General features: G+C 60.4%; 1 protein-coding gene across 1 annotated transcript in view; it reads right to left on the bottom strand.

Moving 5' to 3' along the window:
- Positions 1–971: 971 nt before the first annotated feature.
- Positions 972–15,755, bottom strand: part of LOC100354897 (ribose-5-phosphate isomerase-like) — a 29,544-nt gene continuing 14,760 nt past the window's right edge. The window contains 2 exon segments of the mRNA XM_070053195.1: positions 972–1,637; positions 1,640–1,859. Coding sequence (XP_069909296.1) covers positions 1,057–1,637; positions 1,640–1,859 — 801 coding nt within the window. The 3' untranslated portion in view covers positions 972–1,056.

Below are 15,755 nucleotides of genomic sequence, written 5' to 3'. Positions count from 1 at the left end.
ACAACTATTTCGGCCGGCGCCGCGGCTCACTAGGCTAATCCTCCTCCTAGCGGCGCCGGCACACCGGGTTCTAGTCCCGGTTGGGGCACCCTGGATTCTGTCCCGGTTGCCCCTCTTCCAGGCCAGCTCTCTGCTGTGGCCAGGGAGTGCAGTGGAGGATGGCCCAGGTGCTTGGGCCCTGCACCCCATGGGAGACCAGGAGAAGCACCTGGCTCCTGCCATCGGATCAGCGCGGTGCGCCGGCCGCAGCGCGCTGGCCGCGGCAGCCATTGGAGGGTGAACCAACGGCAAAAGGAAGACCTTTCTCTCTGTCTCTCTCTCTCACTGTCCACTCTGCCTGTAAAAAAAAACAAAAACAAAAAAAAAAAAAAAAACAACTATTTCACATTTCACAGCAGTGCTCTGGCAGCACTGGCAAGTATTTCCGGCCAACTGCTTCCAACAACAGGGATCTGAACAAAGCCCTGATCTTAGCGAAGGTGCCACCGCATTTGCCCCGGGAGTTTACATTCCAATCCCAACACTACACATCACACTGTTCCACTCAGCGGACTTTGTAAACCTCATCTTCAGAAGTAACTGCACTGTGCGTGATTACAATGAGAACGAACTAAAAACACAAGAGAGTGGCAGAAAAGTAAACCAAGCATCCTGTAAGGCATCAGGAGATCACTGCCGGCCAGGTCCTTCATGTGACCGGCTTCAAGAAAAGCTCTGATACTCATTTCTCAGCAAACCCAGCAGGTTTTAAAGGCAGTCTCCCCCTTCTTGCCCTATTCTTTTTTATTTATTTATTTTTTGGTAAATATTTCATATAAAACATGAAATCAAGTTCTACTTTATAAAAAAACTGAATATTTTTCATAGTAAAAAAATATATATATCTTTAAATTTCTCTGTTTAAAAAGACACATAGTAACAATACTGCAGACGACTGGGCTTAGGCCCCACCCCACCCCACCCCACCCCCATACATTAAGGCAAAGGCTCCTGGACAGGCACGGCCACCTGGCTGTGGGCTGGAGACCAAGGTGAACACATCTGCTCCTCGTGGGGTCAACAGAAGGGCTTCTCCCGCATGGTCACGGAGCCGTCCTGCATCCCGAAGTAGACTCTCTCCGCCATGTTGATGAACAGGCCTGTGTCCACCATGCCTGGGATCATCTTGATAGCGATGTTCACTTCACCCCATTTGTGTGCACGGTCAAACTTCCAGTCCAGGATAAAATTCCCATTATCTGTCACCACAGGACCCGCCTTGTGCACAGCCATTCGAAGCTGAACCTCGCCCCCAAACTTCCGGGTCACTGCTCGGCTCGCTGGGACGTAAGCCATTGGGATGACCTCGATGGGGATTCCCTTATGCCATTGATCTCCGAGATTCTTTGAGTCTTTCCTGAAGTCAGCGATCACAATGAAGTGACTGGCATACCCTGCCACAATCTTCTCCTGGGTCAAACAGCCTCCACCACCCTTGATGAGATTGAGATCAGCATCTACTTCATCAGCACCATCGATGGCGAGGTCAATCTCTGGGTGTCGATCCAGGTCACTGAGGGTTAAGCCATACTGCAGGATGAGCTGCCGGGCCTGGAAGGAAGTGGGAATGCAGACAAGGTTCAGATTCTCCTGTTTACTCTTTCAGCTATTCACTGCACAGCATGGACAATTGTAGAACCACTTCCAATTCCCAGCACTTGGTTATTCCTCACGTGGTTCTCCACCGCGGCGCGACCCGCCAGTTTCTTGGCTTCCTCGGCCTTGGACATCGCGGAGGGGGCCGGGCAGACGTTGTTGGTGTCCAGGCCGCTGGTGCTGGCGGTGCCGGTGGCACCACCTTTTTTCTTTTCTTTTTTTTTTTTTAAAGATTTATTTATTTATTTGAAAGGCAGAGTTACAGAGAGGCAGAGACAGAGAGAGAGAGGTGTCTTCCATCTGCTGGTTCACTCCCCAGTTGGCCACAATGGCCAGAGCTGTGCCAATCCGAAACCAGGAGCCAGGAGCTTCTTCCGGGCCTCACGCACAGGTGCAGGGCCCAAGGACTTGGGTCATCTCCCACTGCCTTCCCGGGCCACAGCAGAGAGCTGGGTCAGACATGGAGCTCTGCTCTAGTCCAGAGAACCGGAGCTCCGAGCTCAGTGAGGGAGACAGATCCACGCAGGGGCGGGGGTCTCGGCAGCATATGCAGGGTGGTGGGAGCAGGGGTACTGCGGGGCCTCCCTGGGGCAGGCGGCCCCCAGGGCTCGGGGTCAGGCTGCTGCCCGGGGCTCCCCCGGAACACGGATGGCGCAGAGGAGACGCAGGGTGTGCTGCTTCCACTTCCTCTCACTTTGAAAAATCCCACGTCAGCCCAGGGAGCCCGTCCATGCGTCACAAGGACATAATTGGTCCTTAACCTGCTGGCCCGTCTCTTTGGGGAGGAGGGAGCTGCCAGGGAATCTGCCAGACGCCCGGATAATTGGGTTAGGGCTGAGGCTGAGCAGACACGGGCAGCCCGAGCGCATCCTGGAAGGAGCCCCGCGGGTGCCCGGCACCGCAAGGCGCTGCCCTGACGGGGACCTAGGGGTGGGTCTCCCTGCACGGGCGCCTGGTAACCAGCGTGGCACTTCCTTCCTGGTTTGCAGATGAGGAGCCTGAGGGTCTGGAGACACCAAACCAGGCATGACCGAGTCCAGCCCTCACCCCGCCCCTCTGGGGTGGTGCCTGGCCAGTGCTGCCGTTGAAGGGGGCAGCTGGGCAGGTGCTGGCTGCCCTCTGGGGTCCTGGGCAGTGCCGGGAGCTTCCTCCCTAGAGCCAGCCCCTGCTCCTGTCTGGGCCTCCTTGGAAGGCGTCTAGCGCTGTAGCTCACAGAGAGCCAGCAGGGGAGGTGGACCGGCAGGGAGGCCCACGGCGGGCAGTCGGGAGTCGGCCCTGGCCTCTGTCCCTCCCCAGGGGGACACAGGAGCAGGCGCCATCCAGGTGGCCGGCCCTTCCGTGCTGCCAGAGAGCTACGGAGGCCACCTGTGCCCTGTGTCCGTGATCAAGGTTCATTCGTGGTCTTCTCAGTTCCCCGAAGGCTGACCCCACCCTGGGCAGCAGGGACCTGTCCTGCCTCGCTGGGTGACCATCTCAGGTGGGTTAGGGACGCTGCCTTCCCTGCTGGCTTTATTTTATTGCACTCCAGATAGCGGTCACGGTCACAGGCAGCTTGGGGGGCAGAGGTGAGCAGGGTGGCAGCTCCAGGGAGGCTGGGACGGGCTCTGCCTGGCCCTGCAGACTCGCCGGCTGCGATCGTGCCCTGCCCTGGGCCCTGGTTCTGGCCTGCGCTCTCCCTCACTTGCTGCACCCCACCCCCACACACACACGCCGACTCCTATCATGTCCCACCCCCCCACTCCTCCTCTCTGCACCAGGAGGCCGGGCGCCCTCCTCCCTCTGCTCCCAGTGGTCCCTCTCACCTCAGTGGCCTGTGAGCCCCTGGGCAGCGGCTCAGAGGTCAGTGAGGGCCTGGGGTGCCACAGCCACCGCCCTGCCCTTGGCAGCTTTGCGTGTCTGGCCCCACTGAGGGCCCCAGGGCCAGGAGCCACTGCCCAAGCTTGGTGTGGAGACGGCTCCTGTGCCTGGCTCCGTCCCGCTCAAGCGCCCCCCGGGGCCCCAGCGCCCAGATGGAGCCCAGCCAGGAGCTGGGTGCCACTCCCTTCCCAGAGCCCCCGCAGCAAAGCTGCCAACCTGCCCCAGCTGCCGCGGGGAGCGGGGGGCGGACCCCGGGGCTCCCTCCCAGGCCTTCCTCCCCCTCCCGCCGGGCCAGGCCTCTGTCCCTGCTCCTGCCTCCCCCCTCTCTGCCGCCTCCTCCCCCGGGTCCTCCCCGTCTCTGTCGCTGTGCCATCCTCTCCCCGGCTCTGCCTCTCTCCCTCTCCTGCCCCACCCCACACTCCTGGCTCCCCCTCCGTGTCTGGCTGAGTGAGGGGCGCACTCCCGGTTCCGCTGAGACCAACTGGAAAACTCTCCCCAGGCGGGATCCACAGAGCAAGGCCTACGGGCTGGGCACGGGATTTCCACGCCTGTGACTGACTCTGTGAGTCCAGGGCTCGCGGGGCTTGGAGCAACCTGCACGCAAGAGCCCTTGCCCTCCCAGGCCTTTGCAGGGCCCATGCTGCCAGGTCCCCCAGCCCCAACACCCTTCTCTGCCACGCATGCGTGCATCACCCTAGGGTGCCCCCCCCCAGCTGTCCCCGGGGATGTGCTGGCCAATCACCTCTTCTCACCCCGCCCCCTCCCAGGGAGCTCCAGGTCCCCAGGTGCCGCCCCTCCCCCCCAGCTCCGCCCTCCGCGCCTTTGTTCCCTGTGCGCTCCGCCAGGTGTGCCCCCTGCCCTGCACCTGCTGGGCACCAGACACCTTTCCTGCTTTAAGGCTCAGCTCCACAGCGGCCCCGTCACCCCGTCACCCACTCCTCTCCGTGGAGCAGGTCTCAGCCACGCCAGGCAACGCCCCTGTCCAGGCTGACGGGGCAGGGAGGGGCAGGGCCACTGCTGGAAGCAGGCAGACCCGGCTGTGGTCACGTCACCCCCAGGGCTGTGCACCTGGCGCACGGAGGTTTGTCAGCTTCTGAGTGACCAGGCAGGCGTTGGCCATTCAGAGAGAGAGCCTGCCTGCTCTCCTCCCTTCCTGGTTGTCTGAGTATCTGCACTCTTCCAGGCCCTGGGCTCAAACTGAAGCTGGGCCCAGCGGTACCCAGAGGAGACTGCCCCGTGGGATGGGGGGGCGGGGCGAGGCAGAGCTGGGTTCCCAAATGCACTTGGAGGCTGCCCACTGCACCTGGGGGCATGGAATGGAGCCCAGACCCCAGTGCGTGTGCTCGGGGGGGGAGGGTGGTGGTGACGAGGCCAGAGCCCACGGTGCCCAGTGCCGGGCTGCCAGCCCCGGCGAACCTGAGGGTCATGGCCAGTGGCCTGCAGGAGGGGTCCCCAGAGCAGCAGCGGCAGCACCAGCTGGGCTGTGGGAAGCGCAGGCTCTCGAGCCCCGCCCGGCCAGGGCTGTGCCGGGTCAGCATTCAGACCCAGGTCACCACGACCCGAGACTGGGCTTTAACCGACCTGCACACAGCCCTGAGCAGGCTGGGGAGGCCACCTCGAACCTGCTGGCACGGCTCTGGCAGGCTCAGCAAGGCAGGGCCACCCTTGGTTTCGGGGGCTGGTCAGCCGCTGAGTCCTACCCGGAGCCCGCCGGGGTGCACTGCAGCCGGAGAGCAAACTGGAAAAGCCGAACGCGACCCCAGGCCCCAGCAACGCACAGCAGAACTCAGAAGCAGCAGTGGCAGCTGGAGGGTGCCACCCTGGAGAGCAGGTGAGGAGATGGCCAGGCTGTGGAAGGCGGCTGATGCCGGGATTCTCCGTGCGCTCCGAGCACAGAACAGGGCCCTCCTCCCGGGAACCGTGAGAGCCTCGTAAGCATCTTCTAGACACGCTAGCTGAGGAGCTGAGAGGACGAAATCCCTCTTCTCACCGTCCCAGAACTCAAGTCCAAGATCAAGGTGTGGGCAGGGCTGCAGCTTCTTTGTTGTTTATTTATTCAACAGTCAGAGTTACATGAGAGAGGAAGAGACAGTCTCCTATCCACTGGGTCACTCCCCAAATGGCTGCCATGGCTGGGGTTGGACCAGGCTGAATTCAGGAGCCAGGAGCTTCATCCGGGTCTCCCACGTGGATGCACTGCTTTCCCAGGTGCATTAGCGGGGAGCTGGATGGGAAGTGGAGCAGCCGGGACTCAAATCAGTGCCCCTGCGGGATGCTGGCATCGCGGGCGGTGGCTGTACCCTCTACGCCACAGCACCGACCCGAGGGCTGCTGTCCCCTGTGTCCTCATCGGTCGCCCCTCTGTGCGTCTCTGTGTCCTGAGTGCCTCTTGTAAGGCCCCCTCACAGGGGGTCAGGGCCCACCTCTATGACCTCATTTTTACTTTAATTGCCTTTTTACAAACCTCACCTCCGGGGGCCTGGGTTAAACCACTGCCTACAATGCCAGCATCCCGTATGGGCACCAGTTCGAGTCCCGGCTGCCCCGCTTCCCATCCAGCTCCCCGCTAATGCACCTGGGAAGGCAGCAGAAGATGGTCCAAGTACCGGGGCCCCGGATGGAGCTCCTGGCTCCTGGCTTTGGCCTGGCCCAGCCCTGACTGTTGTGGCCATTTGAAGAGAGAACCAACGGATAGAAGACTCTCTCTCTCTCTCTCTCTCTCTCTCTCTCTCTGTAAACTCTGCCTTTCAAATAAATAAATCTTAAAAAAAAAAAAAAAAACCTCCAAATCTAGTCTCATCCTGAGGTTCTAGGAATTGGGACTTCTACGTAGCAATTTGGGGAGGGGCACAACGAGACAGGAAAGCGAGCAACCGCTCCTGGAGTCCGTCACCAGGAACATTTAAAATGTTTTTCAATGATGCAGTCATGCCCCCTCCACCGCGTGATCCCTGGGGCCCATCCCAACACGTCCACGGACACCTGACACTGGGGGTGACACGGAGCCCATGTGAGGCTGCTTTACAAAGTTCACGGGAAGGTGGAATGAGCAGATCTTCCTGTACACACGGACACACCTGGAATGAAGCTGTCATTTGTGACTTAAGTATGTGAATTAACCCCAGGAAAGGATGGCCAGTAAGAACTGGTTCCTGTTAGCGTGGCAGAAACTGGGTTGTCAGATGTAAAAACACAAAACCTGAATGTCAGACAAAGAACTATGTTTTAAAAAACTATGTCCCAGCTGCTCCACTTCCCATCCAGCTCTCTGCTATGGCCTGGGAAGGCAGTAGAAGATGACCCAAGTCCCTGGGCCCCTGCACCCACGTGGGAGACCTGGAATAAGCTCCTGGCTCCTGGCTTCGGATCGGCGCAGCTCTAGCTGTTGTGGCCAACTGGGGAGTGAACCAATAGATGGAAGACCTCTCTCTCTGCCTCTCCTCTCTAAGTGTAACTCTGGCTTTCAAATAAATAAATAAATAATCTTAAAAAAAAAAAAAACAACTGGTTGTCAAATAGAGCAGTTAGAATAAGGTATCATGACAAAAGTTATGTGAAGCTTGTGAACTGCTTTAAAAAAAAAAAAGACTTATTTGTTTACTTGAAAGAGTTACACAGAGAGAGAAGGAGAGGCAGAGAGAGAGAGAGGAGAGAGAGAGGAGAGAGAGAGGAGAGAGAGAGAGAGAGAGAGGAGAGAGAGGAGAGAGAGAGGAGAGAGAGAGGTCTTCCATCCGCTGGTTCGCTCCCCAATTGGCCACAACGGCTGGAACTGCGCCGATCTGAAGCCTGGAGCCAGGAGCTTCTCCTGAGTCTCCCACATGGGTGCAGGGGCCGGGGCTCACCACTTGGGCCGTCTTCTACTGCCTTCCCAGGCCACAGGAGAGAGCAGGATCGGAAGAGGAGCAGCCGGGACACGAGCCATCATCTATATGGGATGTTGGCACTGCAGGTGGTGGCTTTACCTGCTATGCCACAGTGCCGGCCCCAACGAACAGTTTGTTTCTAGAACTTTCCACTTAATATTTCCAGACAGCAGTTGCCTGGGGTGGCTGAAAGCTTGCGAAGTGAAACCAGGGATAAAGGGGGAACTCCTGTGCTAGGAGAGCGACAGGAAACCAAAACAGAAACCACAGCCATTTAGAGAAGGCCGTGGCGGGCAGCGCTCCGCGCCCGCGGCTCGAGACGAGGCATACGGTGGGCACAGAAGCCACCCAGCGCGGTGCACGGGAGGAGGAAGCGGCTCGACGGGGGGGCACCGGGAGGAGCCGTACCCGCCAAAGGCCCCGCGGCGGGCCGGCAGCGGAGCTAGGACAGCCCGTCTGGCTTAATCTGAAACACATTTTCCTTGCAGCTCTGTCCGTGGACACACGCACCCCACAAACCGGCAAGGAGGACGAGGTGTCCAGAGAGGGCATCGTTTAAATAACCCTGGAGAGCGTGAGGGGCACGTGGCGGGGACCACACAGCCGGAGCGGCCCAGTGCAGGACAGCTGAGGCCGTGGGCCGACTTCTCTCCCAGGAAGGCGTCGGCCGTATCCCACCGCCAGCGGAAACGGAGGAAATAGTCCTCTCCTGCGTCTCCTAGAGACCTTGTTCCTCAGAGAAGCCGGCTCTGGATGAATCGCCAACGCATATTAGCAGGGAGAAGAGGCCAGCGCCCAGACTGCATTGTGGTGCAGTGGATTAAGCCACCACCTGTGGCTCGGCATCCCACAGGAGCACCAGTTCGAGTCCCGGCTGCTCCACTTCTGATCCGGCTCCCTGCTAATGCACCTGGGAAAGCAGCAGAAGACGCCCCAGTGCTTGAGCCCCTGTGCCCAAGAGGGAGACCCGGAGGGAGTCCCAGGCTCCCAGCTTTGGCCTGACCCAGCTCCAGCGGTGGTAGCCATTTAGGGAGTGAGCCAGCAATGGAAGGTCTCTCTCTCCTTCTCTCTCTCTCTCTCTCTCTCTAACTCTGACTTTCAAAGACTGCCGAGAGAGGGAAAGTTGGCGAGAAGGAAGCTGGGGTGAAACGAGCTAACATTTCCCCCCTGCTCTTCCCGAACTTTGTACCAACACACAGATGCACACACCACTCGCCCCGGAAACCGCCGAACGCATTGCTTGGTTTTGTCATTAGAGAGAGGGGGTTCACACCCGTGTACACACGTGCACCTGCCACACCCGCAAAGGCACCTCGTCTTGTCAGGTCGGAAGATGGAAGTCAGCCTTTGTGTGTCAGAGGGGCCCCCGCGGCAAAGCAGGTGCGGGAGGCATCCGCCGCCTCCAGCAGCCTGGGCGGCCGCCGGGTCCCGTATCTCACCCCGCACAGTCCCGCCAACAGGAGAGCCTCCCCGCTCCGCCTCTAACACTGGGCAGTAAAACCTCGGGAGAAAGTGCCCCTGTTTCACACCCAGGAGACCCTTTGTCCAGGAAAAGGTGGAGGTGGAGCAGGGTGGGAGAGAGGTGGGAGACCCGGATCCCATGCCTTTACGAGTTCAGCGCTCAGCTCCCTGCTGAGCCGCCAGCCTGGCCCTCGGGCGTATCCTCCCCAGGAAACCACACGGCCCTGCTTCCCCTGGACTGAGGGCTGGGCGCCCTCGCTCAGACTGCGTCCTGACCCATGCCCTAACCCGTTACCCCGGGCCGCCTGGCTCACCGCTACCCTCTCTCTCACCTCGGGATTCCTAACTTACAGGAAGTCAGAATCTCCAGTCCACCCACTTCCTGCAACCATTTAACCTTGACTACCCCCAGGCCGCTTTATCGCCAGCTCCCGGGGGTTAGGGCTTCTAAGCTGGGTTTTGGGTGGACCCAGCTACTTGGCCGAGAGATTTTTGTCTCGAGTGTCGACTTTCTCACGTGTTTTCTCGGCGTCTATTGCTAGGAGCCCGTTGGCGCCCGGGATCGCAGGAGCTGACTTCCAAATGCTGACCTAGCCCGGCGTGTGGGCCGGGGAGAAGCCCCACGGGGCCGAGGGTGGGCTTCTTCCTGTGATCCGGTTTGCTGATGTCTTGTTGAGTGTCGTGCCCGTGTCTCCGAGGGGGAAGGAGCCCTCATTTACCTTCCGCCGACGTCTTTCTCGGGTGTGGGTGTTGGGGCTGTGCCAGCCTCACGACACAAGTGAGACGGGTTCCCTGTGCTCCTGCTTCCCGGAAGCGCCCGCGGGGGACAGGAGGTCCTTCCCCGGCATTGCTCTGGGGCCTCTGGCTGCAGCTCCCAGGGTTTCCTGCGGCCGAGGCGCCCGGGCTTGGCAGGGCAGCGAGCCTTTCCCAGCCAGACAAGGTTGGGCGGTCCTGTCCTCTGTCCCAGGGAATGAGTGGGGGCCCAGGAAGCCCCTCAAGAGGCCCCCAACCCTGCCCAGAGCAAGGAGGGGCTGCTCCGTGGGGTGGGGGGCGGAGGTCACGGCACGTGGGGCCCCTGGAGACTGGGCCCCCAGCTGGTCTGCTCGGGCCCCGGCGTGGCCGTGGAGGCCGGGCACCGCTCGCTGCTCTCACCCTGCTCCGGGGGCGGGGCTGTGCCCCAGGACCTAGCGGCTCTCAGCTCTCTTTCCTGTGCCAGGCCACAGACCGGAACTTTCCAGCTTTCGCTTTTTGTTTTTGGCTTTTCTTCAGAGAAATACCCCTCCCCAGCCCCCATGCGCCGGCTCCTGGCGACGCGCTGGGGCCCTCGGGGCTCTGCCCGCGACGCGCTGGGGCCCTCGGGGCTCTGCCCGGTGTCCGTCACCGTATCAGCCGCTGCCACCCACCTGCACGTGGCCAGCCCAGCTGGGTCACCGCCTTGTCCTCTGCCTCTGGCCTCCAGGGAGCCTCAGCTGGAACTCCTCCCCTCCCCCACACCCAGCCGCCCCTCCCCCTGCCTGTCCTGTGTCCTGGCCCCGGGCTGCCTCTGCAGCCTCTCCCCGCCCGGAAGTCCCAGGCGTCCCCACCCGGAGCAGCCCCTGCGTGTGCGACGTCCTCCGCGCCTGTCAACCTTCCCCTCTGCCAGGCAAAGCCCCTCCCGCTGCCTGGAGGAGCCTCCGCCTGCCCCCAGGTGTGTGCAGGGTGACCTGGGTCACAGCCTTTGGACCTGCTCTCTCCTCCAACTGGAATCTGGCTGACCCTTGCCCACCCCGCCCCAGGCTCCCTTCCTGTCTAGAATCAGCCACATGCCCCGCCCTCCGCCCACAGCGCACCTGCCCGCCAGGCACAGCTCCCAGCCTGGCCTCCCAGCGCCAGAGCTGGCAAACTCTTCCCTGCTCGCCCTCCCGGGGGGAAGCCCTGGCGCAGGGCCTCTGCCGGCCTGGGCAGAAGCGCTCCCGCCGCGGCCGATTCGCGCCACCCGCACAGGACAGCAGCCTCTTCTGCCCTGGGTTCGTTCCCACCTGCAAGTCATGGGAGACCCTCCAGCCACCTCCCAGCTCCAGGCTGGAGCTCCCCCCGCCCATGCCTTTCGGCCCCTGTGACCAGAGCCTCAGATTTGTCACCTTTTTTTTTTTTGTCAGATTTGTCAAAATGCTACGCACTGTGGCGCCGAGGGTGAAGCCTCCGCCCCGGCTGCCACCAGCCCACATCAGAGCACTGGTTCAAGTCCCGACTGCTCTGTTTCCAATCCAGTTAATGGGCCCGGGAAGCAGCAGAAGATGGACCTAGCCCTTGGGTCCCGGCCACCCACGTGGGAGACCCGGATGAAGCTCCTGGCTCCTGCATTATACCCGGCCCAGACCTGATTGTTGCGGCCATTTAGGGAGTGAACCAGTGAGTGTAAGACCTCTCTCTCTCCGTCTCTCTCTCTCTCTCCCCCTCCTCCTCTGTTGCTCTTCCAAAATAGTAAGTAAATGCATCTTAAAAAAAAAAAGAAAGAAAAAGGCCGGTGCCACGGCTCACTAGGCTAATCCTCCGCCTTGCGGCGCCGGCACACCGGGTTCTAGTCCCGGTCGGGGCACCGGATTCTGTCCCGGTTGCCCCTCTTCCAGGCCAGCTCTCTGCTGTGGCCAGGGAGTGCAGTGGAGGATGGCCCAAGTGCTTGGGCCCTGCACCCCATGGGAGACCAGGAGAAGCACCTGGCTCCTGCCATTGGATCAGCGCGGTGTGCCGGCCGCAGCGGCCATGGGGGGTGAACCAACGGTAAAGGAAGACCTTTCTCTCTGTCTCTCTCACTGTCCACTCTGCCTGTCAAAAAAAGAAAAGAAAAGAAAAAGAAAGAAAGAAAGAAAGAAAGAAAGAAAGAAAGAAAGCAAACGAGCGACTCGCAGTCCCAGGCCCCAGGGAATTTGCACGGAGCCGGCAGCCCGGGCCACGTGGGTGCGTGGGGCCTGAGCCCTGGGCAGGCCCCCGTCTGGCTCCTGTTTCTAGGATCACAAACTCAGAGAGTCCTGGAAAGGGACCGAGGGATAAGAAGTGAGTTAGTGAAGCATGGACAGCACTGTGGGTGGAGGGGTAGGTGGGGGAGAGGAGCAAGGGAGGGGTGGGGGAGGAGCAGGAGAGTGGAGGGGTGGGTGGGAGAGGAGCAGGGGGGTGGGGGGAGGAGCGGGAGGAGACGGCCTGAGTGGGCAGGGTGGACGCTGAGTGTTGAGAGGCTGAGCACCGATCCCTGCAGCTCCTCTGGGGCCTGGCTGGAGGGCTCAGCCTTGGGAGGGGGCCATAGAAGGATGAGGCCCAGCTTGGGAGACCCTGGGGGCGAGAGCGGGGTCGGGGTCGGCAGAGGGGGGCCGGGCTCCAGTGTGGGAGGGAGGGCGGAAGGCGCCCGTGCCTGCGGCCGGCCGGGCTGGGTAGGGACAGCAGGCGGGCTCCTGCGGGAGCTCCCTGGGCTCCAACGTCTCCGCAGCAGAGCTTGGCAGCGCTTGCGGGCAGGCCTGACAAGGCGATTCCCGAAAACGACCGAGTGGCCTTGTCCCACGGGAAAGCGTGGAGCCTCCTCTCCCCACGCCCCCTCCTGGCACTGTCTTCGCGGTTTGTGCCGCGGGATTGGGTTTCTCCCTGGGGCTCCTGTAATGGGAGTTTGAAATCTTGCCATGTCTGCAATAATCTTTTTTAAAATTTAAATGTTTATTTATTCATATATTTTCATCTGCTTGAAAGGCAGAGCAAGAGAGAGAGAGAGAGCGAGCGCGAGCTTCCACTGGTTCACTCCCCAAATGCCTACAACAGCCAGCTAGGGCCGGGTTGAACTCAGGAGCCTGGAACTCCATCCGGGTCTCCCACGTGGGTGCAGGGGCCCAAGCACTTGGCCCATCTTCTGCTGCTTTCCCAGGCACATTGGCAGGGAGCCGGTTTGGAAGTGGAGCAGCCGGGACACGAACAGGCGCTCAGATATGGGCCATGGGCATCCTACGCGGTGGCTTAACTGGCTGGGCCTCAGCGGCCCAGAAGCTTCCAAGGTCAACGGAGGTCTCTGGATCCGGGCGCTTGACCTGTGGTTCGTGGCAGGAAACCTGGCGCCTCAGCTTGACTGGTTAAGTCCTGGGGGCGCCCCCTGCAGGCTGTGCCTTGGCCTGGACGACAGTAGGTGACCAGGCTGAGGTCCTACACTTGACGCCCGCCCGGGGCCCCTCCTCCTGTGGATTCCTGCCTGCCGGGGCTGCAGCCAGCCAGAGCTGGGCTGATTCTTTTCTGATTACACAGATAAAGCAAACATCTCTCCAATTTGTCAACAAGAATAGGAAGAAAAAAAGCACAGACTACCAGTTTCAACACTTTATATCCGTAAAAATCCCATCGTCATCTTCCTTATGTCGCAACTTTGCAAAATGTTTTATACGAACTACTTCCTCCTTTTGAGGATCATGACAGCCATGACTAATCCGCTGATTTATTGAATTGAAATATAATTACAATTAATCATGTTTATGCTGCTATCTCAGCTCTGCTAGTGTTGGGTGGGGGGTGGTTCTGGCCTGCTCTGTTGTCTTTCCCATGCTCCCTTAATGTTGTTGAGAGTGACCTTCCTTCCTGGCTGCCACAGGACATTCTGGAACATTCTAACTTGGTTTTTATGGGCCCAAGGATCCTAGTTCCCTTTGGTGGAGACGTGCCACCGCCTGGGATGCCAGCATCCTGTGGGAGTCCTGGCTGTTCCACTTCTGATCCAGCTCCCTGCCAACGCACCCAGGAAGACAGCTCAAAATGGAGTTCCAGGCTCCTGGCTCCGGGCCAGCCACAGCCGATGCACGAAGACCTCAGCTCACCTGGTGAAACCAGACTGTCTACAGATGGTCCGTGACTCACACCTCAAGATGGCTCGGGTTCCGCTTTATCAGTGTCTCACGGCTGCAAAAGAGGTTGGCATTCAGTAGAAACCACACCTTGACTTTTTTTTTAAGATTTTATTTATTTATTTGAGAGGGAGAGACAGAGAGAAAGGTCTTCCTTCCGTTGGTTCACTCCCCAAATGGCCGCCACGGCCGGAGCTGCGCCGATCCACAGCCAGGAGGAGCCAGATTCTTTTTCCCAATCTCCCATGTGGGTGCAGGGGCCCAAGGACTTGGGCATCTTCCACTGCTTTCCCAGGGCATAGCAGAGAGCTGGATCGGAAGTGGAGCAGCCAGGACTCAGACCAGTGCCCATATGGGATGCCAATGCTGCAGGCAGAGGATTAACCTACTGCGCCACGGCACCGCCCCCCACCTTGACTTTTCGATTTGGTCCTTTCTGCAGGCTGGAGCTGTGGGTTCCATCTCCGTGATGCTGGGCAGCCTCACCGCCAAGAGGAGGAGACGCCCAAGGCTCCGCAGTGCCCGGTGCTGGTGAGCCGGGGCGCGCTGTTCAAGGCGTTCTCAATGCGTGCTGTCTTCAACTTCCGAAATGAGCTTCTAGGGACAGAAGCCGTGGCGAGGTGAGCAGCATCTGGAATGAGAGAATCCAGGTCAGGGAGGGAGAGGGAGACCTTCAGGTCAGGCCTGGGTGCGCACGGCTCCAGGCACCATAGCACCTTCCAGGGATGGGCTCCAGCCTGGGTGGACCTGCTGATCCCCGATCCACACAGTCCCAGCGTCTGTGCTGAAGGAAGGCAGCACACCCGGAAGTCGGAGGCACCTGCGCCCCGGACCTCTGCAGAAGACCCAGCACTCACGCTCACAGGGCCACGCCGGCCGCAGGTTCTTCTCTGAGCCGGTAACTGACCGCAGGAGAAGGTCAGTTCATGTGCTCCAACTGGCTCACAGGCCCGAGCCAGAGCTGGCGCAGGTCAACCCAGCCACGTCCAGGAGGACACGCTGTGAGCAGCGCCTCAGAGAGGTGTGCCCTAGGAGCACACATCGGGTGCCAGGAAAGCATGGCACTGGGACACAGCGGGAGCAGTGATCACATGGGAGGAAGGCGGAGGAGAAGGTGGCCCAGGCCCAGGGACACCTGCAGGCGTCTCGGTGCACCTGCCCTGACGCTGGACAGACGATGCTCCAGGGCTGCCACTGAGGCGTAGCAGGTGAGGACCCCATGTGGGCTCTGGTTCAAGTCCCTGCCGCTCTGCTTCTGATCCAGCTCCCTGCTGACGCACCTGGGAAGGCAGCAGAAGACGGTCCAAGTGCTTGGGCCCCTGCACCCATGCGAGAGACCAGGATGGAGTTCCTAGCTCCTGGCTTCGGCCAGGCCCAGCCCTGGCGATTGTGGCCATTTAGGGAGCAAATCAGTGGATGGAAGATCTCTGTCTCTCTCTCCACTTCTGTGTGTGTGTGTGTGTGTGTGTGTCTCCCACTCTCTCTGATGCTCTGCCTTTCAAATAAATATTTAAAAACAAAACAAAACAAAACAAAATACCATGAACCGGGTGACTTGTAAACAACAGAAATTTACTGCTCACAATTCTGGAGGCGGCAAATCCAAGGTCAAGTGGCCAGCTGGTTCCGTGTCTGCTGAGGGCCGGCTTGCTCACAGACAGCGCCTTGTGGCCAGGGACCCTCACGTGGTGGGAGGGGCGAGGGGCCCCTCCCAGGCCTCCTCCATAAAGGCACTAACCCCACCCCTGAGGACCACCCCCACCCCGCTGCAACTCCCTCCCAAAGGCCCCGCCTCCTGGCACCAACACCCTGGGGGTTAGGTCCCCCCCACGGAATCAGGGGCTGGTGCAGCATCAGGGCGCAGCACGTGGCACGGGCAGAGCTCAGGAGGGGCCCCCGGGGGGGCAGTGGTGGGGGTGCTGCAGACAGGGACTGAGAAACGCTGCGGGCAGGCCTGGGGGAGCCGGGGAGGGAGGCCCAGGCAGGAGGTGTAGAAGCATGGACACACCCCCCTGGGTGGGGTGGGGCAGGAAGGGCGTTGCGGATGGGGAGGGTTGAGAGCCGGCTTGGAGGGGCTCTGGGGCTTCTGGGA

This window comes from Oryctolagus cuniculus, chromosome 11 (assembly GCF_964237555.1).
Source record: "Oryctolagus cuniculus chromosome 11, mOryCun1.1, whole genome shotgun sequence".
Classification (NCBI taxonomy): domain Eukaryota; kingdom Metazoa; phylum Chordata; class Mammalia; order Lagomorpha; family Leporidae; genus Oryctolagus; species Oryctolagus cuniculus.
Note: the sequence above shows the minus strand (reverse complement) of the source record. Positions and strands in the feature narration are given on the sequence as shown.